The 26,087-nt window shown below is 36.8% G+C and overlaps 1 protein-coding gene across 4 annotated transcripts in view; it reads right to left on the reverse strand.

Annotated features, from left to right (window-relative positions):
• Window positions 1–558: 558 nt before the first annotated feature.
• Window positions 559–26,087, reverse strand: part of Chpf (Chondroitin polymerizing factor) — a 129,813-nt gene continuing 104,284 nt past the window's right edge. For all 4 annotated transcript variants that reach the window (XM_073973858.1, XM_073973857.1, XM_073973855.1 and 1 more), the window contains 5 exons: window positions 15,703–15,858; window positions 8,856–9,464; window positions 8,468–8,779; window positions 8,223–8,403; window positions 559–1,683 (listed from right to left, as the gene is read on the reverse strand). In XM_073973858.1, coding sequence (XP_073829959.1) covers window positions 1,292–1,683; window positions 8,223–8,403; window positions 8,468–8,779; window positions 8,856–9,464; window positions 15,703–15,858 — 1,650 coding nt within the window. In that variant the 3' untranslated portion in view covers window positions 559–1,291. The remainder of the gene's footprint in view (window positions 1,684–8,222; window positions 8,404–8,467; window positions 8,780–8,855; window positions 9,465–15,702; window positions 15,859–26,087) is intronic.

Here is a 26,087-nt window from a genome sequence, read left to right on the forward strand (position 1 = left end):
TACCGCTTCTATAAGCGGTGTTACAGTGTGCGGCACATTGTTCGAACTTGGAAGAGGTTACATATTATTGATATGAAGAAGTCATTACTGGAAATAGTTTTTTTTTTCTGTATGATATATTTTTCCTCAAATATATATATATATATATATATATATATATATATATATATATATATATATCCCTAATATACATCGAACATAGAAATAAATATATAAAATGTATGGAATTTGACACTAATGTTAAAGCCCATTTCAGTCAGCTGTGTATTGCTTTTATCTTATATTGTTCTACCATGACCACAAACTATGCAATAATTTTAAACAACAAAAATTCCAAAAGATGTTTAAGAATTGCTCTCTTATTTGTAAGAAAGATATTCTTAAAAATATGGGTAGTTTCTTTAAAAAAATTCATGAAAAAATTGCCTGTACAACTAGGGAAAACCCCTTAAGGATTTTTTACAGGTTTTTTTCCAAATATTTCGTGCGGAAATTTAAAAATATGTTAAAATACAAAAACATACAAAGTAAAAACCATTCAAATAAAATCTATAGGAATCATTTTTATATAATACATATATATTATGTATGTAATAAATACAAGCAGCAAGATTTTGGCAAAGTTTATATAAAGTAATAAATATAACACATCTTAAATTATTTGAGCATTTGATACAATCGTTGGTTTTTTGTAACATCTGATTTACATTTTTTAAATTGGCCTATACAAGTGGTAATACTAATAAGTCGGGAAAGTGGTTAAACACGCTACAATTGATTGGATAAAGTGGCCTCTTGTTTTACATGTCGTTGGCAATATTACATATTTATATTCATTCACAGCACCGTCTTAAAAGCTCATAGATTCTTTACAAATGATTTTTCGACTTTCCCGACTTATTAAACATGACCACTTATTTAGTTTTTTTGTAAAAGTATTCCGTATATCTCTTAATTAAAATATTAATCTTAAACATATATAATTCTAAATATTTACAACAATAAATGACAACAAACAAATAGTATGAATAGTTTTGTATGTGCATGATTTAGTTCTTTAAACATTAAATAAAAAAAACATATTAATAAATTCCCTAGCTACAGACTAAAAAAAATTGGAAATACTTGACTCAATTATAGACTTTGCTGCCAGCAGGTTAGCTACTAGCTGCATTATGAGGAATATATGATATTGAATTTCATATAGTTGAATAAAAACTAATAACAACAAATTAACAGTCAAGAGAGCAAAAATATCCTTCACTCTCTCCCCCTAAAGTGTCCTCGTAGCTCATTTGTGTATAATACTTTTATCTTCATAACGTATTATGGCATCACCGATTTGTTTTCTTGATGCTAAATGTATGCACTTGTGTTCTTGTCGTTCATCTGTTGTCGTCGTACTACTTCGTTGATTGTTGGCATTTGAGGGATCTTCTGCGGCTGCTGCTGTTGGGCATTTTGGTATGGGTTTCGTTTCATAACTTTGTCGATCAATGAAATTCTTAATGGCACCACCAAAACGTAAATTGGGCTCCACGCCACGTAAAATGTGTACCGGCAGATGAGATGCCACAAACATATCGAGAACATTATTAATGCTCTTATTTGGTCGTGTTAGCAGCCGTTCAATGTCATTATCGGAACGTGTTATTGGTACAGCAGTTTCAATTAGTTTGCGTGCTGAAAAATAGAAATAAAGGAAGATTTTTAAGTATGTAGTAGAATATTGTTACGGAATTAGGTTTAACTAATCTCCGTGTAGACGTTGTTTTATTCCCCGATACGATTCGTACCAAATAAAACAGGGTTCGTTTTAGATTACGTTTCTACAATGCTTTATTTACTTTATTACACTTATTCGGAACTGACTGTTATAGCTAAGTACACAGCTTTTCTTTACTTCTTTACTAGTCGATGTTTACACTTCGGTATGAAATTCACAACTGCTCACTGTTTGGCCGGCATCTCATATTTATACCCAAAATCTCCTTGGTCTAGAATTATCCACAAAATCTGGCAACATCTCGAATCTGTGCAACGAACACACAGACGCACATTCGCAATAAGCGAACAACCACATTCACATACATACATGGGTGAAATACGAGTGACGTAATTACAACAACAAACAAATTTAAGAAATAAAGAAGTAACAAACTAAACAATAAAATCATGAATATGACAAAACAAAATAAAAGCACGTTAATGAAAGGTAAAGTAACATCTAGAATAATGAAGAGAGTTCTACATGGTAGTTGTTGTTGCGTAATAAAAACTTTACGTTACAATTCAAATTTTTAAATTAACGGAAATTAAACTAAACTAACTTAAACCTATCAGTTACATTCGTAACATTGCCTCCCGCTTAAGCCTGTTCGTCCCGAATAGGCACAGTTCCCTCTCTGTGGTATGGGCATTGGTAACACTGCCTCCCGCTTAAGCCTGTTCCTCTTGACTAGACGCAGTTCTCGTTCCGTAGTGGTGGCAACCGATTTAGATGTACCCTCTACTGCGTCAGCTTTGGTCTTTTGCTCTTCTGGACGACGTTGCCTTCTCTCCAGGAATCGTGACGTTATACCTTCTTTCTTTGTGGTCACCTTCCTAAGTGCCACCTGGTCTTCATCAGACTTGTCCTTCCTTGCTGTACGGCCGCTTTTCGATGGACCTTTCCTCGACGTACATCTTCGCTTTTTCGTCCTCGTTGCTGGATTTTTCCGCTTTCGTACTGGCCATTTTTCGGCGGCTTCCACCTTCAGCGTACGGACATCTACAGCGATTTCGTCAGATTCTGCGCTAGGGCGACACATGCTTTTCTTCTCTTTGTAGCCCACATTAATCGGTATTTCCACATTGGACCAAGTCATCACACGTTCTTTCATATCCCGATTAAGACCAAAGGCAATCATAAAATCTGCGCCTATTATAACTTCGTCTACGATATCAGCAACTATAAACTCGTAATCGACCGATTTATTGACAATAGTTAGTCTCACGGTTATCTTTCCATGTACTGCCGCAGGCTCCCCTGTTGCTGTGCGCAGTCTGACTCCATTTAGTGGCGTTATCTTTCCCCTGGCCAGATCTGATCTGATGATGGACTTTGATGCGCCTGTATCCAAGGTCAGAATTCGCTTGTCGCCATTGATATAACCAGTTGTTGTAAGGTTGTGGTTTTTCTGTTGTACTATCGCTATGGAGATTGTGGGGCCGTCGTCGATGGGAGCCAGTTCACGCCCCGCTGGACTGGCTCGATTTAGTTTAACGGTGACTCATTTGCAGGACGTTGAGCCACTCTTTTACTTTCTTTTGACGGGGATGGTGACGATGACCTCGATCGCTTGCGCTTCGCTCTACATTCACGCGCAAAATGACCCATTTTGTCGCAATTGTGACACCTACCCTTGGCCTTAGTTGGTGCTGCCGTATACCTTCCTTGTAATACCCGCTTCATTGCTGCCTCGATCTCGTTAACACGATATTTGGGTTCATCGAACTCGGTATCCAGTTTGCGGACCTTGTGAGTCTGGGGATTGGTGATTATTCTTGCCGTCTCTTGTGTAAGGGCGTACGACACGGTTTCAGCAAATGACGATTTTGGTGACGCATATGTTGCACGTTTGATCTCGGCGTCACGTATACCATTCACAAATGTTTCGATTTTCATACGGTCCAACAATGGATGGTTTTCTCCTGGATACGTCATTAGCACCAAACGTTCTACCTCAGTTACAAAGTCCTGTAAGGTCTCATTTGGCTTCTGTATTCTTCCCCTTAATTCCATTAAGTAGATGTTTTGCTTATGTTCGCCACCGTACTTACGTTCGAGTGCAGCCATTATATCCCCATAACTGTTTCTAGAAGCGGCGGGAATACTCTGTAATACGTCAGCAGCATCACCCTTCAATGCCATAAGGAGTGATACCGCCTTTTCGTTGTCGTTCCAAGAATCTCTTGCAGCCACTGTCTCGAACTGTAATTTGAACACATTGAAAGAGGTAGAGCCGTCGAACACTGGAGGCTTAATTTTTAACGCGTTATGGATAGCTCTCACTGGACCGCCTTTAATTTCCAGTTCCGACATTTTCTTTTCTATGCCCAGAATCTTCTCATCTTGAGCCAGAAATTTCTCGTCAACAGACAAAATCTTTTTATCCAACTCTTTAATTTGTACCTCCACGTTTTCTACTCTCTTTTCAATCACCATCGTGATGTTCTCGAGTTTCTCGTTAATTGTTCTAGAATTTACCTCTAATTTTTCCTCTAATTTCCTGGAATATTCTTCACTCTTTCTGGAATTTTCTTCCATTTTAGCATCTAATTTCTCCATCATTTTACTGGAATTTTCTTCAACCATTCGACAATTTTCTGCTTTCATTTCCATCATAAGCCTAGAAGTTTCTTCATTCTTTCGAGACATCTCTTCTAACATTTTACTGGAATTTTCTTCCATTTTAGCATCTAATTTCTCCATCATTTTGGAATTTTCTTTACTTTTCTTATTCATTTCCTGCATAATCATAGCCAGCATTGATTTCAAATCGTCACCCCTGGCAGCTACCGATGAAACTTCCTCAACAGTGGATTCGCCCTTTGCCGGTAACTCGACTTCCTCCTTACCATCGAACTCATATTCATCGATGTTCATTCCACGGCGCTCGAACTCTTCCAACAAGCGTTTTTGTAGTTCGGCCTTGTTGCCAGTAGAACACAACTCCAACTTACTTAGCTCCTTCTTCAAGTCTTCCACTCGTAGATCCTTAAACTTCATTGTAGGATGATCGTAATCTCACTTGCTGACACCAATTGTTACGGAATTAGGTTTAACTAATCTCCGTGTAGACGTTGTTTTATTCCCCGATACGATTCGTACCAAATAAAACAGGGTACGTTTTACATTACGTTTCTACAATGCTTTATTTACTTTATTACACTTATTTGGAACTGACTGTTATAGCTAAGTACACAGCTTTTCTTTACTTCTTTACTAGTCGATGTTTACACTTCGGTATAAAATTCACAACTGCTCACTGTTTGGCCGGCATCTCATATTTATACCCAAAATCTCCTTGGTCTAGAATTATCCACAAAATCTGGCAACATCTCGAATCTGTGCAACGAACACACAGACGCACATTCGCAATAAGCGAACAACCACATTCACATACATACATGGGTGAAATACGAGTGACGTAATTACAACAACAAACAAATTTAAGAAATAAAGAAGTAACAAACTAAACAATAAAATCATGAATATGACAAAACAAAATAAAAGCACGTTAATGAAAGGTAAAGTAACATCTAGAATAATGAAGAGAGTTCTACATGGTAGTTGTTGTTGCGTAATAAAAACTTTACGTTACAATTCAAATTTTTAAATTAACGGAAATTAAACTAAACTAACTTAAACCTATCAGTTACATTCGTAACAATATTAATGAACACACCTATTATAAGCAAAACACATATCTTTGTGTGATCGGTGAACAGAACGGACTTTTATAAGTAGGAATTTAAATAAAGGCCATTCGAAGTTAACTTAAAATAACAAAAATAACTAAATATAACTTATTTCGGCTCTTGTCTTCAATTAGTATGTACAGTGAGTGTCAGAATTATTCGGTTTTCAATTTCACCTATAGTAACACCTCAGTATTTTAGAACCCCATACCCAATATTCAAAAAACCAAATACTTAAAAAAATGTTGGTCCTGTGGTAATTAAAAACAAAGACATAAATACAACAAGATAAGACATTTCTGTTGCTATCATTCTTCAGTGAATGGTTTTTGAATTTAACATAATGTTATGTTACGATATGGTGATATAACATTTTTTTCTTTTATACATTTTTACGTATTTAACCGAATTTACCGATCCAATTGACATGGAATTATTCTTGAATAGATCCTTGAATTCATAAATTTCGTTTCTGATACCATTACATGAAATGTTCCTCCTTGGTTGCGATTTTGAATTAACTGCAACCTGTTAAGGGTAATGTTTCTATACAAAGTTTCGTAAACATTTTTTTGTTGCATGCATTTTGTCAGGTCTTTATTACTTTATGTCTTTGTTAAAAAATGTATGTATCATGGATCCGTGGCAACCCTATAAGCGAAAATAAGCCTTTCATGGCCTTGTAACACATCACACACTTCGCCTTGATGTACCTTCAAAACTTGAAGTACATCAGAAACTTGGTGAAATGGAGTTAGTTTTGAATGTCTAAGCAGGAATATCAATATACCACCAAGTTTCCGGCCTTTCTGTGTACTCCAACACAAAAAGTACGAAGGAGCTTCTAGGGGACATGTATTTATCAATGACTTATGATGTGTTACAAAGCCATGAAATGCTTTATCCTTAAGATTTTTTTTGGAAAATAAGTGCATATTTTTAATCTTTTGAAAGTCATTTAGGGCTCGGTGATAAATTTCAAGAAAATTAAGGGCGGTTTAGCCGTAATTTTTCAGGAGATACCTCTACCTTCCCTCCCAGTCCTTGGTTTGGCTGGCTTATTTGTTGCACGAAATCGATTATTTCTATATTTTCGTGACGTTTGCAAATTATTTCAAATATATTCGACTAAATATTCAAAAATAAGCAAAAATTCCCTCTATTTCTGTCGTTTTTATAATGAAATATAAACAGTTTTCTCTTTTCTGGGATAGCGTTTCTCCTTAGCCCTAAATTTTAATAATTTGCTATGAAATATAATATTTTTGCACACAGGAACAAAGATTCTGTTCGCAATTATTGAAATTTATACTCATATTGCAGAAAAATTTCAATATTGACTGGTTTTTTGCCAAAATATTTAACAAAAGTTACAAAAACTGAATATTTTTGACGCATAGAAAACAGGGTTAACAACTTCTTCTTTGTTATTCTCGCTTATAGGGTTGCCATGGATCCATGCTACATACATTTTTTAATAGCCACAGGACCAACATTTTGTTAAGTATTTGGTTTCTTGGTTATTGGGTATGGACTTCTAAAATACTGAGGTGTTATTATTGGTAAAATAGAAAACCGAATATTTTTGACACTCACTGTATGTATGTATATAAAATGCTTGAGGCAAAGCTCATTGGCGACGTGCCTCCGGATTCTTTATGGACGCAGCCAGTCCAGGTTGCAGCATTTTTGAATATGGACATAGAAGAACCAGAACCAGATAACTGAATAAAATATATGAACGAACATATTTCCGCTGCTACAATAACAACAACTGCTAATCATTGATGACATTTATAAACGGGTAAACTCCTACTATTAATCAATCTTATTGCATTCTTCCGTGCCAGGAACATGCCGAGAAATAGCCCTTAGCCGACAATGATTGGGGTGCAGACAAAGAAACATTGTTGTAGTTGCAAATAAGCAAACATAGTGTGAATAAAGTCCTCGGAGTACATCCCCAATCTATCGCAGCTGAGGAGCGTCAGCTGCCACGACAAACCAGAGTAGTTTTTTCTCAACTTAGGATATTGCAGTCGCTTATATTCCTATTGGGAAAGTATCGATAGAACCGTGCAAAATATCTGCCCCATATGCGCATATTTTCAACTGCCCTGCTAAACCAATTCATTTAACTCCAGTGGATCTGTGGTTACATCCCATCGAAGCAGCCACTTTCCTGTCAGGCAGCATGCGACTGTCAACTGTCCAGTCAAGATTACTCAAGCCATGTAGTCACAGCCCATGAAATCAGCAACAGCTCGGAGATTGAACCAGAGTCATATTAAAGAGAAACGGATACGCAATCATATCAAATAATTTTACAACAGTAACTGTCCGGGACACTTATACAATGTTCACTGTTTTCACGAATCACACGCAGCACGCTCACAGCTATTTGTGTATTCACAGAAAGGAGGCTCATCACTCCTGCTACTAATTCAGACTTCCGTTTACATTATTAATTTGTTGAATCTCGTTTCCGCATTGTTTGGAACATAACCTATCCACCTTCAACAACAAGAATTTAAACACGAAAATATTAACATCGAGCCGACTCTAACCCTTTTCGTAACATCCACAACTTCTTTACCATTGAACCTTCTTTACCATCATCACACGGACTCGGCAATCAAAAGTATGTCCCATATCATTGACCCAATATAAATCGTCGTGCACTCATTGATATGAGAGAAGATTCCCTTGTCGCTTCGAGGATGTTGTGGGGACATATGTATCTGCATGACCCAACTTACCTTGAACATAATCTCGACTATAAAATGATACTACATCATAATTCCATTTATCAAAGTAACCGGTACTTTGGCTAACATCACACGTTTCACATTCCTTACAAAAGCCGGCAAGTTTACAGGGATACATCATAAAACCAATTGGTGAATAGACCTGGAAACCTTGGATGGTATTCATACGAACCTAGAAGTAAATTTATAAATATTAAATGGATATAATACACAAAAGATCCGATATAATATCATACCCGATTGAGGAAATCTGGTTTAAAGGTTATCGAATTCGATGCCATTAGGACCAAACTATCAAGACCAAGTTTGGGGAGGGCAAGATCAGCTACAGCAATGCTAAGAATTTCATTGCGGCCATATATGGAACTTAGCATTATATCTTCATTGGCGGAAGATTCACTAAGCACTTGGGGTAGTCTTACTGAGACCCAAGCAATACGTGAGCCATCCGTTTTGTATTTTGAGGAGAGATCTAAGGCAAGAGTTTTAACAACTTTAAAAGGGTCATTGTCACCCTTACTGGCTGAATCGGTGCGATACATAAAGATCTAAATTGAAGATAAATGAAAAAGAAAGATATTATTCGAGAAAATAGTACCATAGGGTGACAAATTTCATACATACCATTAATAAAAAGGTGTTATCCTGATTACGCATACACGTCCTTTCGTATTGATTAATAAACTGTAGAGCCTCTTCCATTTGATGTTCAAATGTGGGTACCAATATGGCTATTCTTGTCGATTCCGTAACATACGGTGATGGTACAACCTCCACCCTGCCCAAAGGTTTGACAATTTGGAAATTTTTTATTTGTGGTGCCCTCTGCGTGAGGGCTGATATTCGCCCTGTATCGCGTAGCAGTAAATGTATCCGATAGTCCATACCACGAGTCGCATCAAATCTCCTATAGATACTGTGGATTCCAACATATACCATATTGGGAAATTTATGTTTAGCATATTGCCGCGTTATCTCGAGTACCTTTTCCAAATCATCCGCTTCGATTGCCGGTAAGGGTTCTACATTATTTTCCGCATTTGGCAAAAATATATGCGTTTGATTCATATAATGCCACATTATAATGTCATGTCGTGTCTCTGGGGCACTAGCCAAGGGTACGCCCAGTGGCCAGCGTATTTCGAGAATATTATTCGATATGGTACCATTGGCAATGCGATAGGATTTCTGTTCCAGTTCGGCACTGTTTTGTTGAACGATTTCTAAATGATACTGGAAAGAGATGACAAGAGTTTCATATGAAAGTTTAGGTTAAAAAAAATTGATTTATAGAGCGAAATTTTATATAAAGACTTGATCTTATATTGCCTATAGACAGATTTTCTAATTTACTTGCTTCCTGTTAAATTCCTATAAAAACGTTTATTGTCCGGACCAATGCAAATGGATGCGCCTTGCAATGTCTTCATCTCTGCTTTGCTATCTCACCCTTCTACAACATCTCGGAAAGTTATCAGGGTGCGGGGCCAACCGAACACCGAACATTCATTTTGGCTCTTGACCTATCAACGGCCTTCGATATCGCCAATGCAGAAGCATTGGTAGTATACGGATTCGGTATTTGCGTCTGAATAGGTGGGTATGAGTCCGATAGTTACGCTCTATTATGACTGAATCTGTGTAAATGTGTTTGTACCGTTGGATGCCACGGTGTAAATCATGAAGGCATTTTATAGTGGCGAGCTGGATTAGAAATACCTGACCAGAGTTCATGTTAATTTTCAGGATATGACTCTTTTGTATTCAGGTCCTCAAAGCCGGACAACTGAATTGACTGTATCCAAGTGGATCAGGAAACATGCCAGATGGACAGTTAAAATTGCGCCATGTATGGTGCGGCCCAATCTATCCGGACATCGTTATCGTACTATCAATTCAGGCCCAACAAAAATTGAGGCGTCTGTACCGTATAAGTCGTTGCTGCGATAATATCTTTCATATTTGCCTTAATTTTTTGATGATTTGGAATATCTTTTTCAGTAATATGGTTCTGGTTCCTCTATGTCCCAATTCAATAATTCTGCAACCGGGACTGGTTGCGTCCATATAGAATCAGGGGACAGGTGAGTGGGATTAGTCGTACGTTCCCAATCCACATATAGAACATGTTTCGGGTATCATCAAATCGTACACAATAGGAATTAAGGCGGCAGTATGTCCGGATCTTATTTTGGCAAAAAACACTCGAGTTTGCCTTGGCAGCTGTCGTTCTTCTGCTGCGATGTATGGGGGATGGTCTCAGAGTAACAGCCGTTTATCAACCTTATTTTCCGGCTCCGATAGTGCCTTTTAACCGTTTATCAACCTTATTTTCCGGATTCGATAGTGATTTTTAATGTCAATGTTGCACTGCTTCAGGTAGTCTAGAAACTTTTTCGCTTATGCTCGCCTACTAGCCTGTTGATTTCAAGAGAAAGTTCCCTAACACTTGGTTCTTCAGGGTTCGTATTATGAAGCTCGTTACGCTTGTTTGCTAGCCCCTTGCCGACTTCTGAAAATGTTAGTCTAATTTCGAATATTCACCAGCTGGTATGTTGAGAGCGGCTACAGCTGTGGTGATATCCCGCAAAATTCTCTCAACTAGCCGAGGATCTGAGAGAATGGACATCTCTCTGAAGCAGTGATTAGTAAATTCTCTGAATCCTTGCTAATCTGCTTTTCTATGGTTCAAAAAAGTACTGCGGCCAGATATTATGAAGTCGGGTAGTCATTTATCAGACCTGGTTCCACAATGGTATTGTCTGCCCAGCTGGTGCAATCTCCTTTTATCCTCTTAGGAGTGTTTTCGATCACCCTTTAATTCTTTCGATTCTCAGACAAAAATATTTTACTTTCCAACAGTGGCAAAATACCCCTCAGTGTAATGTAGGCGACATTTCCTGAGTATTCCAGCCATGAAAAACTTCTCTATAAGTGGTGTCATAAGGCACGCCGTTCGGACACGGTAGGTGACATATCATTTGGCCAGTATGAATCGGGGTACACTCTTTGATATGAGAGAAGTCACCCGTGTCCCCTGGGGAATGTGTACATACACATCAAACAACTCTACCTCGGCAGTCCCACACGAGATAGGTCTAAACTGGACAGACTGGTGTATAAAGTAGGCAAGTCCTCCTACTTCTCCGCTTCTTGAACAAACTTTCTGTAAAACGTTTTAACCATGCAACATTGTATGCTACAGGTGACGGTGAGCTTTATTTCCTGGATCTCGGCTACAACGATAACGCTGCGCCTTAACTAACGTTAAATGATAGGTGCTGATACCTGGGAAGTTTTTGTGGTTTCTGAAACAGCAATGTTCATAGATGAGAAATATCGAAAAAAAAAAACGACGGATTTTCAAATAAATCACGGTCAATGTTCAAATTTTTAGGACGATTCACGATTTTGTTTGAAAGGCGCAAGTCCTATCGAAATGGGATTAGAGAAAATGTTGTAGCAGTGAAAATTCTCTACAAGATTGACTTTAATGGTGAGATATAGAAGTTCAAATTGGGACAATGTACTGACTGTATCGCCTCCGCGATTTATTTGAAAATCCCTCCGGCGATTTGTTTGTTTTTCGATTATTCTCTTTTATGCATATTGTAGTTACAGAATCCGCAAAAACTTCCCCGGCTTAAGCCCCATTCATTAAAAGTTAGTTAAGGCGCACAGTGTGATGTTTCTTCGTCTCATAAAGTCTAGAACTTCGCTGACCTTGTTACGGAGATCGTTGCAATTGAACAACCACATGCGGTGTTAGACGCTGCATTTGTCATTGTTGGCGAGACTGCGGTCTGGGAGATGTTCTGGTGCAACAAGCAGTAACATAACTCCTATCGCAGTAGTCCTGGAAACGGCTAAGGTGCCTCGGATGTGGACCTATTTTCTGCATCCATTACATCTCACCGAGGTTGAAATGTAGTGGACGCGGATCTGCCAAACGAATCAGATCCGTGGCCCAAGGCTTTTAACTACCCTGCAAGCACCAAAAGAGCTCGGAGCAGGCATTCCGAGATATATTGCCGCTTCCGTGGTGACAAAAATATACGATAAACACATAGGCAGTGTCTGTTGTATCTCTCAGTGACAGCATCTGTGTGTACGCTACGAAACCCTGTCTGAGGGCTTTGAAAGAAGCCGCTGAGAATCCGGTATTGTAAAAGGATGACCTCGAATGCCAGCAGTTGATTCACGATGTTCAAATAACTACCATTGGAATGTCCGGAGAGGTCGATAGGAGCGAAATCGGGCAGCATTTTATGAAATTTGAATGTCGTTACACTGCTTTGCATTAATATTTGAAAACCCCGACGAGGTTAAAAAAAGTTTAGGAACAAATTTCCTTTACCGAGAGTTCGCAGACAAATTAAAAAAAAAATGCCATAGATAGTGCTTTTCCTCCCGATTGCTACAATGTACACTTTCCGAGACATAAGCCTCGAAAGTTTCACATTTTTTTTTTCTAAATAGTCGGCCTTCGGCCTGTGATTTGAGACTTTCTCCTATGGAGGGGTGCAAATCTCGGCTACGCAAACAAAATTTTCATTTAATTAGCAAGTTTTCTTTAAATAGCTGGCCTTCTGCCGGGATTTAAGACCTTTTCCAATGATCGGTTACGCGATCAAAATATACTTTTAAATTCCAAGTTTTCTCGAAACAAAAGTTATAGATCCTTGGAATCGGTAGAAAAAGCACTATATGGGGTATATTTTTCATATTTTATGCGAATTGTTCGTAACAAAAAAATACGTGTTTTTTCAACTTTTCAGCTTATGATACCCTCAGGATTTATGCTAACGATGGTATTATACACTTTCATATGGGCAAAATGTGCCTCATCGAAATAATGGTTTTAGACCCCAAGTATGTTTCAGACAATTTGAAGTTGATTTAGCCATGTCCGCCCGTCTGTTTGTCTGGGTGGAGCGCACGATAAATCTCGAACGAATCAACCGATTCGGTCCAAAATTTGGCTTTCGTAATATCTTGTCTAAACTTAGTTTTAGTTCGAAGATGGGTTACATCGGTCCACTCCTTCTTTACCTCCCCAACAAAAGTTCGAAAATGTTCGGAAAACTTGTGCGCACAACATCTCTTGAAGGGAGTTACCGATTTGGTCCATACATTGCACATCGTGAAATTTCTATCAGACTTAGGTTCCATAATGGTCTCAATCGGTCCACCCCTGGGGACCTTCCACACAATATTTATGAAGAGTTCAGTTTACGACCTGCTTTCGAATCACTTTGATTTCGAAAATGTTCGGAAAATTTGTGCGCTCGATAACTCTTGAAGGGAGTTACCGATTTGGTCCATACTTTTCACATCGTGAAATTTTTACCAGACTTAGATGAAGTTCTAATATGGACTTAATCGGTCCACTCCTTTGGGTACCTCCAACACAAAATTTCGGAAGAGTTCAGTTTAGGACCTGCTCTCAAATGGCAAGATAACTCTCGAACGGATCTGTCGATTCGGTCCAAAATTTGGCCTTCGTAATATTTTGTTCAAACATAGTTAAAGTTAAGACACGCCGTTCGGACTCGGCGATAAACAGTAGGTCCCATATCATTGAGCTAATATGAATCGGGGTGCACTCATTGATATGAGAGAAGTCTCCCCTGTCCGCCTGGGATGTTTGTGGAACAATTATTATTATATATTAGTTTAAGTTCAAAGATAAACCATATCGGTCCACTCCTTCAGGTATCTCCCACACAAAATTTCGGAATAGTTGAGTTCAAGACCTGCTCCTGAATCGCTTTGATTTTCGTTGAAACAACTTTTATTCACTGTCCCTCATACGACGCTATAAGTTTCATTAGGGGCAAGTCCATACTTCTTGAGAAAATAGCTTGAAAGGTGCAAAAACCCTATGAACCCGTGTGTAGTGGTTGGTCCAAAATTTCGCCTTCGTAATATTTTGTCCAAACTTAGTTTAAGTTCATAAATGTTCGGAACAATTGTGCGCACGATAACGCTTGAAGGGAGTTACCGATTTTGTGCATACTTTACATATCCTAATATATCTACCAGATATAGATCAGGTTCGAATATGGACTATATTTGTCCACTCCTTCATGTACCTCCCACACAAAATTTCGGATAAGTTCACTTTAAGACCTGCTCTCAAATCACTTTGATTTTTATTGAAGCAACTTCAATTCGCTACCTCCATTACGACGGTAAAAGGTTTTTCAGGGGCAAGTCCATACTTCTTCAGAAAACAGCCCGAAAGGTGTAAAAAATTCCTATGGCACCATATGTAGTGGCTGGGGAGCACGATAACTCTCGATCTAATCAACCGATTTGGTCCAAAAATTGGTCTTCATCATATTTTGTCCAAACTTAGTTTCAAGTACTTCCCCCCAATATTTAAAAAATGTCACTAAAATGGACGATATCACGATATCTCTTGAACGGGGCAACCAATTTGATCCAAACTTTGGATCTTCTAATATTTTGTCCAAATATATTTTAACTTCTAAAATGGTCCATATCGGTCCCCTCCTTAGGGTACCTCCCATTCAAATATTCAACATTTGTGTCCAAGTTCAGTTTAGGGTCTGTTCGAAGATCCTTTGGAAATGTATACCGATACTGTTCGTTCTGATCCTGGTTACAGCGATATTATGTTTTCCGTGGACAAGTCCATGCTTCCTGGCATACTGATCCAAAAGTTATACGATGACCCACTGAATTGACTAGTAGGCGTGATATCTATCGAAAAGATATGACTCCCAAAATAAGATCCATAATGGACTATGTCGGCCCATTCCTTCAAGTACCTTCTCCGCAACACTTTTGACTAATTCACATTTTTGTCGGCAAGTTCAAATGTCCAAAAAGCGCCACACAGTTCTGAAAAGACTCTAAATACATTCTATCTGTCCGTAGATGAAAGTTTCAATTCACATAGGCTGAGGGTATATCTCTGTCGGCAAAGCCGACTGATACTTTTTTACTTGTTTCAAATACATATGGCAAGTACATGCTGTCGAACGTGATTCCCAGATTCTGAGAGATCCACGGAAGAGCAATGTATTTGTAATAAGTTGACGAAGGGTTCATCTTAGAAGCGAAGAAGCTGCACAGTCTGAGATTAAAGACATATGGTCAAATGAAATAATTCGTTGTCAAGAAGAAAGCTATTCCTTAAAGCCTCAGATATTATTTATCTTACTTCGAAACTAATTTATTTCACAGACTTATGAAATTCATTACTTCTCTGATTTTCCTCGTCTCCCTTTGGCAATGATTGGTTCATTTGACCTTCGTTTAAGATCTCATTTGAGAAGGATGTAGGTGAGTCTCTTATTCAGATAAAGATGACGCTGACCATGTTGGTAGTGTGTTAACACTTAAGAATCGTTCCTATAAACCATTCTAAAACTTTTTGTAATTACAGTTTTACCTTTTATCGTGCCTACTACATTATGTTCAAAACAAAATTCTTCCTTACCTTGGAGAAATAGGCATGCAAACGATAGAAATCATCGGTTGATGTGACCGGATATATTGTGGTTGCATTGCGGAATGCTTCATCTTTTGTTAGTAAATTCAAATCTTTAAATAGTTTCACACTCGATTTCAAGTCATATGAACGCTGTTGGATTCCCTGAAAATAGAAGAAGAAAAAGAGACATTATTTAATGTTTGTTTAAAAATGTTTATGGATGTTTGTATGTATGCATATGTATGTTGAAGTGATGGTCGTCTCCGATCATTGACGGCATATTGTTAACAAATGTTTCATTCTGTTTGACAAGTTCAGCGAAGACGAAACTTAAATCTTTGACAAAGTGTATGTTGCTGTTTTCTTTTTTTTTTTTTGCATAAACAAAGGCAGACAGAAAGGCCAAAAAACACAGATCGTGTAGAGTCTGCATGTTGTTAAACAAGCGAAATAGAAGTCAGAGTCGTATCATCTAGAGGTCGTTGTTCGACTTTCTTATGATGGTCAAAAAGGCGCCCTCTGTGATGATCTTAAAGGTCCTCTTATGTGGTCTACAAAGACGATCTTATGGCACGAGCATCAGGCGTTAAAACAAACATCTGCACTGCATGATGGCATTCTTGTGCCATTGCGTTTATTCTGATGCCCGGAAACCCGGGACAGGTTGCGTAAAATCTGTTCAATCAATGATCAATTATGATATGTTCGTTTATAAAGACAGTCTTATTGCTGATAAGATGCCCTTAGGCCATGTTTGTATTATAGCTTTTTGCAGGGTTAACCTTCTTAATGAGGATTTATTTGACGTATAAGCAAAGGAATTGACATTTGAAACCCAGATGTCCTTATGATTTTTTAAGAAGACTCACTTATGATCCTCTGAAACAATCCTTAAGGTTGTCGTTTTAAAATAGGCCCTTAGGGATCGTCTATAAAGAGACCTAATTATGGCCCTTTTAGTTGTCTATAAAGACGCCGTTGTGGTCGTCGATAAGGACGCCCCTATGGTCTTCAATAGATACGCCCTTACGATCCTCTTTAAAGACTCCCTTATGATCGTCTAAAATAACCCTTAAGGTTATCTATAAAGACGTCCTTGTAGTCGTCTATAAATATGACATTAGGGGTCAACACAATTGATCAGTTGAGTATCATTTCGTCCTTGTGGTCGTCTTTAAAGACTCCCTTATGATTGCCTATAAAGACCCTTATAAACGTCTAAAAGACGCTCTTATGGTCATCGGTTTTATGGTCGTCGGTAAAGATGTCCTTACGATTGTCGATAAAGACGTCCATATGGTGGTCGATAAGAAAACTATTATATTCGTCTATAATGACGCTATTATATTCGTCTATAAAGATGATCTTCTAATCACCCATATTTCCTAAGATAATCGCCTAAAAGCTACAAGAAACCCTGACGGCACCAATTAAAGTGGTAAATCCGCAAGACAACTCTCGAAAGGAGTTTCAGATTGGTCCAAATTTTGCACATCGTATTATTTCATCCAGTCATGTATCAGGTTGGAATATATAGTATATCGGACCCGACCTTCGGGTATCTCCCACAAACAATTTGGGAAAAGTGAATTTTAAGAGCACCTTTCGAATAGTTTTGAACATTTTTTCAGCAGGTTGTCTTTGCGGTACAAAAAATCCATACTTCCTCAGATAATTGCCTAAAAGCTCCAAGAAATCCTGACGGCACCAACTAAAATGGCAAATCCGCAAGGTCCCGTCCTTCGGCTACCTCCAACTCAAAATTTGGGAAAAACTCAGTTTGAGAACTCGTCTCGGATCTATTTGAATTTTTTGCAGTAAGTTGTTTTCGCAGTCCCTATTACAATGGCACAATTGTTTCCGGAATAAGTCCAAAAGCCCCAAAAAATCCTAAAGTGGCTAGTGCGCAAGATAACTCACGGTGCGCCTTAACTAACTTTAAATGAAAGGTGCTTACACCTGGGAAGTTTTTGCGGATTCTGAAACTACAATGTTCTTAGATAAGAAAAATCGAGAAACAAAAAAAAAAATCGCCAGAGGGATTTTCAAATAAATCGCTGTCAAAGTTCACATTTTTATGGCTTTTTTAGGTTTTCACGATTTTGCTTGAAAACCGCAAGTCCTATCGAAATGGGATTAGAGAAAATGTTATAGCGGTGAAAATTCCCTACAAGATTGACCTTAATGGTATTTTCGTAGGTTTTACCATTTTTGAGATATAGAAGTTCAAATTGGGACCAATATACTGACTGTATCGCCTCCTTATAAAACAACGTCATGCAGGGTGCACCTTTACTAAATTTAAATGAAAACCACTTACACCTGGAATGTTTTTGCGGATTTAGAAAAAGAAGAAAAAATCACTGGAAGGATTTTTAAATAAATCGCTGTCAAAGGTCACATTTTTAGGTTTATTTTAGGTTTTCAGGATTTTGTTTGGCAACGGGAAGTCCTATCGAAATGTTGTATGGGATTTTCACTGCTACAACATTTTCATTAGACCCATTTCGCTACGACTTGCCGCATCCAAGCAAAATCCTGAAATCCAAAAATAAACCTAAAAATGTGACCTTTGACCGCGATTTTTTAAAAAATCCCACCAGCGTGAACTCTCAAAACTTATTTTAATTTCTTCCAAGCATAGTTTAACGTGATTTATATTCACGGTGCTCTTGAAACAACTTTAAATGATAGGAGCTTACACCTGGGAAGTTCATAGAAGAGAAAAATCAAAAAACAAAAAAAAAAAAAAAAAATAGCCGGAGCGCTTTTTAAATAAATCGCGATAAAAGTTCACATTTTTACGGGTTTTTGGTTTTTTTTTTTTTTGTTTTCACGATTTTACTTGGAAACCGCAAGTCCTATCGAAATGGGATTAGAGAAAATATTGTAGCTGTAAATATTCTCTATAAGATTGACCTTTATGATATATTCGTAGGTTTTACCATTTTTGAGATATAGAAGTTCAAATTGGGACAATGCACTGACTGTGTCGCCATACTGTTTTTGGTCAGATGCTGAGGGTAAACCTCCTTCAGCACAGCTGATTGATACTTTCTTACTTGTGTTAAGTTTGTCTTTGATACGTTTATAATGCGTAATCCCTTTATGGTTGCCTATAAAGACGACCATCTGAACCTCTATTTGAAGCCCTTCTCAATGAAGTTTTCCTTTTTATCTTTTTTTAACATTTTTTGTTTTCTATTTTTATTTTTTCTTTTATAACCATTGCTTCTGCCCCCATATTTTGTCTACGCCACTGTCTGTAACATAAAATTCATGAATATTTGAATGCCTCAGCGACCTCCTGTCAACATAAAATTCATTAAATTGCCATTAAATTCTTTGGGCACCATGAGGAGACAATGAGTCCAACAGACAGTTAAGTTCCTTTGCGTGAAAGTGTTTGGAAAAGCGCACAAACAAAGCAAGTGCTTTGTTTTTTTGTTCTTTGCTTATATTAGGTTTTGGGAAAGGAAGCTGGCAATTTAATATTTAAGAAATTGATTTTTTTTTAAATCATCGTGCGGAGTACACCAAGGCTAATATCTACCAGCATTTGTTTGAAACTAAAAATTTTTGAAAGTTACTGACCGTTGGGATTTAAGCTTGAGATCACAGACAGATGAAGTTCATATGTGGCCATGATTTCAGTAACTTGAGTAAACAAAGACAAAATTGGCGGATGGGGTTAAGGCGACAACCTAAAAACACATTCAAGGTCCGGTGCTAGGCTCATTTTTGGAGTAACTTTAAGACAACAAGTGTGGATTTTTAAGAATATTTTTCGCCATGAAGCATTTTTTGGGGATTATTACACAATGAATGAGCAGAAGCTTGTAGTCGGAAGATAGGTCACTTGGGGTACAAGAAACCTCAAATAATCACCTTATACAAGGTCAGCCAATGAAAATACATTAATTTTTCATAATTTAATAGCCATAATTTGTCCAAAGAGAAAGAAAAAATAGTGTGAAATTTTTCTTCACAAAACTATTACCATTCACCATTTATATTTTCTTATAGGCTTTGATCTACAATTCCAAATGATATGTTGTTTACATTAGAACAAGTTTTTGATTTACTTACCAAATGAAAAATTAACAACAGATTTTCATTAAACAAAACAAAAGAAAAACTGAAAAAGTTTGTTTAGAATTCTTTATAACTTGTAGTGAATCAACTTGATTCGCGAGGCGGGAAACTATATTTCATCCGGATATAAATATTCGTGCAGAACACGCCAAGTCAGTTTATTTTTGGGCCAATATTAAACACGTCATTGCCAACAATAGTTTTTTTGTTGAATGATTGGCAAAATTTTTTTTTTGGTAAAATCAGGTGAGTTGTTCAAGCGATCAATTGATCGATCAACTTACCGAACAGAGCCAATAAACAAAATAAAAATTTGCCACACAATGTGCTATGTTCCCGTAGAGGTACGTATCCACCACACGATGAGCAATTTTGCTGACGTCAAAAATTTACCTGCAGTCCATTACCAGTTACCATTAACATGATATTGAAAATATGGTGAATAATAAAATTTGGCTGAGTTAGGAATTTTATCAAATAACGAAAAGTTTTAAACAAAAGTGGCAGTGACATTCAATACAATTGATTTTCCATAAATTTATTTAATTGACAGAACGATTTAAATATAGTGACAAATTAAATTACATATTAAAATATTGACCCAACCCTCACAAGCATTTTAGAACAAATACCAACAACAAGGTAATGGCATTGTCAATGTAAAGGCCTGGGTACATAAGCAGCCTCGTCGCCTGACTTCTTTATTTCTGACATAATAAAAACAAAAGAATCAAGAAGGTCGATCCAATTTCGAGCCAGGTTGCCATTTTCTTCTTTATTCTTTTATTCTTATTATATCAGAAATAAAATAAGGCAAGAAAGCAAGGCGACGAGACTGCTTATGTACCTAGGTCTTTAGAGGAGCATGCAGTACCTCAAATATATCGCTGGAGAAAGAGTTAAATGCAGTTTGTAGCATCTAGAGCAGATAAGCTGTCCTAAATAGAATCATTCGATGAATCATGTCAGCAATATCCAAAACGCACTTTTAACTTGTTATTCATGGTAAATATTTTCACATTAAACAAAAATGCTTACGCAGAGTTTTTAATTTTATTTTGTGGCCCACAAAGTTCAATGTAAGTCAGGGCTATAACGTTTTCATTTTTCATTCTTTAAAAAGAGAAATAACAAAAATGATAAGAAGCGTTTTAGTAATATTCATGATGCTATGAGCGGAAAGGTATATTACACATTTCCTAAATGATGAGTATTTTATTGTACGAAACGGAACAATTCTCTCATAAGCGGAACTTAGTAAAGTGGAAGTTTTATACTACGAACGTCTCAATAACGAATCGTTTTTAAACCCCCAGCCTGTAAGAGGGTATACACATTTGGGGTTATTCTGAACGAAAATTCCAAGTGAATTTTGTCTTTCCGCCGCTACAACTTAAAGGAGAGAGAGTGAAAAAACGCATAAAAATATGTTGAGAATAATCCCAATTGGTTCGACCAAAATTGTTCGTCATCGAAATAATGAATTTAGACCGCAAGTGTGTTTGGGCGAAATTCGTTTCCGAGAATTAGGGGTCGATTTAACCCTTTCGCCCGTCTGTCTGGTTGCGTTCACGATAACTCTCGAACGAATCAACCGATTAGGTTTAAATTTAGATGTGTGTGAAGATAAAATCGATTTTAAATAGCGGAGACAAAAACCACACAACTAGTGGTATAGCTAAATGAAATGCTAAATCTTATACATTTTTAGAAACTAGACAACTTCAGCTGTCCAACGCCATCCTTTTTAGGTCCTGAGTAATAGGCCAAAACATATTATATTCTTGAAAAGTCGTAATAGGCCAAAACATAAGATATCTTTGAAAATAATTTTTTTTTCAAAAATTTCCGATTTTCTCAAAATTTCTACAATGTAATGCTTAGTACTATACATACGCGTATCTTTTTTATATCCTGAGCAATAGTCTAAAACATATATGGAAAGAAAATTGTTTTTCAAAATCGTTTTTACCTTCGTACGAATCTGTTATACAACTGTTATACTGTTATGCCACTAGTTATGTGGTTTTTGTCTCCGCTAGTTAAAATCGATTTTATCTTCACACACATCAAATTTTGGGTATATGTACGAAGATAGGCCATAACGGTCCACTCCCATATCGGTTCGTACTTCCTCAGATAATTGCCAAAAGCTCTAAAAAACCTGCCAGTACCAACTAAACTCGGTAATACGTAAGATAAACCGCGTTGAACATCGTATTATTTCTTACAGACTCCGAATTATGTCCGAATATTAACTACATCTGGCCACTCTTTCTTCCAAACAAAGTTTGGAAAGAGTGCCGTTAAGAACACGCCTTTCAACTGTTTTCGTTGGCAAGTCCATACTTCCTGAAAATTTTGACCTAAAAACTAAAAAAAAACCGCATAGACATCAGAAGTATTGTGTTTACTTATTTTCGTTAGGCCCGAGGCTGAGGGTATATCTCCGTCGGCACAGTTCGCTGATACTTTATGTCTTTCTTATACTCAACACCACTATAATGGGTAAAATTGGTAAGACATGGACATGGTCGTAGACACACACTTATATATATCAAAATGAATGTCTTGACGAGCTGAGTCGATCTGGTGTGTATGTCCGTCTGCTGATCTTTCCATTTAAACCATGTAAACACGATGCAGGTCGCAATTTTGATCCGATTTTTTGATTTGGTATTATAGTAGTTTTTGGTGTGTACGGTTGAGACGTGGTTGTGGAAATACGCGTCATAAGTGTATGAAGTGACCAATGGAGTTTGGTACAATTTGTCATTGTGTAAAATGGAAGAGCGTGAATTTTGAAATTCGTAGTCGGATAGAAATATGTGTTTAGAGTAGAGATAAGGAGGAGTTTGTGGAAATTCGAACGTATGCATACGGAAAGTACTAAATAGTAATATAATTGGTTGTAAGGGAATAGATAGAGCTTGAAAATAGAATTGCAGTTGGGATATAGGTCGGATACAATAATGTACTTTTTGTTACTTACACCTATGTGTACGAAAAGTACTACAGTCCGTACCATATTGGTATTGTATAAAAGGATAGGACTGTAATTTTGGATTTTTTGTATTAGGGTCAGTGTTTTTTTAGGTAAGGCGCTTTTGAAATGAGTTACAAATCTGAAATTGCTGTGGGCTGAGTTATGGAGATGATGTTGAAATATCTACAATAGAACTACGAAAATTACTAAATGGTACTAAATTTGGTGTTGGGTGTAGGAATAAAGCGTATGCTATTAGTGTACGAAAAATACCAAAGGAAAAATATATTTGATATTGGGCTATATAAAAGAGCTAGATTTCTGGTCGTACTATGAGTGTTTTAGTATTTCTAAAATTTGAGATAAGGTCCTGAATTTGAAAAAGTGTACTGAGTTTATGTTAGCGCGAAGGCGTTTTATAAATAATATACTGAAATCAAGTAGTCCAACGTGAAGTATCTTTTTAACCATTTTTCTGAAACTTGTTTTAAGTTAATTTGCAAATTTTGGTCTATGTGAAAGCGTCCGCATTAAGTAAAATTATTTGAAAAAAAAAAATTGTTCTACCCTTAAATGCCAAAAATTCAGAAATTACAGCTACTTCGGTTGAAAAATATGCATAAAATCTTTAAAATATCCTATATCTTCTATAGTTACCGTAACTCTGCCTTTGCTAAAACAACTCCATATATAACGAAAGTTTCTGATCGCGGTCCTCCTTGGTTCACATCGACGTTAAGGAGGTTGCGTAAAAGTAGATGCTTCAAAAATTAAAAAAAAAACTTAACTTTATAGTGAATTGCTCTAACTACATTGTAGCCCGAAATAAATATAATTCTGCCAATTCTTATTGTTATCTGCAATATTTGGATAAAGTGAGAAGTAATTTCAAAAATAACCCGAAAAGTTTCTTTAAATTTGTTAATTCTAATAGAAAGGCTAATAATTTCCCAATCTGTATGAAATTTGGTAGCAGAGAATCTTAGGATGAATCCGAAATCTCTAACATGTTTGTCGACTTCTTTCAGTCTTGCTATTCATCTAAAATTCTAAATGAGAAATGTAACTACAGTATTGATAACCTGAATAATTTAGCTCACATTTTGTTGTCTGAAGAAGTCCTTGTAGGCTTAAAGTCACTTCGTTCTTTAAACATACCCGTTCCAGATGGTGTTCCTACTTATGTTCTTAAATCTTGTGCCAATGAAATTTATTTGCCACTTACAACAACAACAATGCGGGGTATCTTTTTATGAACAAAATTAACCCTCATGCGAGTCAATAAAGGGACTTTTTGGTCCCTTTTTTAAAAACTTTTTAAAACTCCTTGAAAATGTGATCGTATCAGATCAAAATTTTCTACAGAATTATTTGTCATAAAATTTTACTATAGGTCCCCGAATACACTAAAACTCTAAATCGTACCTAAACGCTAGGAATCTGCCAAAAGTAAAATCACGTTTTAGGGTTAATGTTGTACTTTATCTGAGACTATTAAGTTTTGTCCCTCAAAACTTCATTCTAGATAGAAGACGTCAAAGACAAAAATAATCTCCATCAAATTTCAATATAAGTCGCCGAATAAATGAAATATGTATTTCCAATATATATCAAGAAAATATATACATCAAGTTTGCCAACAAAACACCCAAATATTTTTTGAATAAATTTGTTTTGTTCTTTTTTCGAGTTGATGCATGAAAGTAACATAAAATTTAGTTCTAGAGGAAAGGTGTTAAAAGAAAAAATATTCTACATAAAAAAGTTTTTGAAAAAAGGGACCAAAAGGACCCCTTTACTGACTCGCATGAGGGTTAATTTTTTTCATATAAAGATACCCCGCATTATTTTCAGCAATATTGCCAAAGACACTTTATACCTGAAATGCAAGGATTCCAAGGAATCTGATGTCGAATATTTCAGAAATGGGCGTAACTTGGCACGCCTATTTAGGTTACATCCCGACGTAAACTTTCAAAACGCCGATACACGTGTCTTCTTTTTTTCGGCCCTCTTTCATAATCTGTGCGGGGTTTCTTGTAATTTTAAAAAAGTTCGATTTTGTTGTACAGTGTTATTTTCCAACATTCTGGAGATCGAGCTTCATTATTCCACTTCACAAATCAGGTGCTTTACGATAACTTTTAAATTTAAGTCCTAAGACACAAACAACGCAGTTGGCAGAGCGTTGGCAGCGCATAACATTAAAGCTATTGTAAAATTGATTTTGCTACAAAATCGAATTTATTTACTCAATTTAGCCTAAAAAGGATCAAAAAGGGCACTTTTTACTAATTTCCATTGTTTACCAAGTAATCCCGGCTCTATGGTTATTTACAACCTGTATGTAATAACAGAAGTATAGCGATAGGTCATTTGCGTACTACGTCCACAAGGACAATTCTGCAAAGACAAAATAGATACCAATGGAAAGCTCTTGAAGAGTAGCATCTACGGAAAAGTTCAGCTAGTTTTCAAGATTTTTGACCATTTTGGGAGGTTACCCTTAGTCAGGACGATTATTCTAACTAATGCGTCCGCAAGGACAATTCTGCATGGTCAAAAGGGGTACCAATGGAATGCTATTGATGAGTAGCATCTACTGAAATAATCAAACAGTCGAAAAGTTCAGGTAGTTTCCGAGTTATTTGACCATTTTGGAGGTAACCCTAAGTCAAGACGACTATTCTAACTCCCGCGTCCGCAAGGACAATTCTGCATGGTCAAAAAGCATAAACATTTGCTTTATAAGCTTGATATCATGGGAATTCTACAATCTTTATTGAATTGGATTTCTTATAATTTGGAAGGTCGCACGCAAAAAGTTTTATTTAACGAGCCATTTTCCAAGGACTTGTTAGTTTCTTCCGGTGTGCCGCAAGGTAGCCACCTGGGCCCACATTTATTTGTACTTTACATTAACGATCTTTCTTCAGCTATACGTTACTGCAAAATTTTAATGTATGCTGAGCTCTTCTTTCAATTGAATTCATTAAGTAATTCAAATATTCTACAATATGATCTGCACTCTCTTACTAGTTGATGTTAAGCATATGGATGACTTTGAAAAAAAGTGAAAAGGTGTAAAAAATTTTCTTTATCTATTCTCCAATTATATTCGTTCACATCAATTAGAAAACGTTGACACTTTCCTAGATCTAGGTGTTTTACTAGATCCTAGATTGCGTTTCAATTTGCACATTGATTCTTGTGTTAATAAAGCTAAATCATAATAGGGTTTTATGAAACGTTGGTCTAAAGAATTTGATGACCCTTGAGCCTTGTCCGCCCAGTTCTTGAATATGGGTGG

The sequence above is a fragment of the Musca autumnalis genome, unplaced genomic scaffold (assembly GCF_047663935.1).
Source record: "Musca autumnalis isolate F117 unplaced genomic scaffold, ASM4766393v1 scaffold_3, whole genome shotgun sequence".
In the NCBI taxonomy this organism is placed as follows: Eukaryota; Metazoa; Arthropoda; class Insecta; order Diptera; family Muscidae; genus Musca; species Musca autumnalis.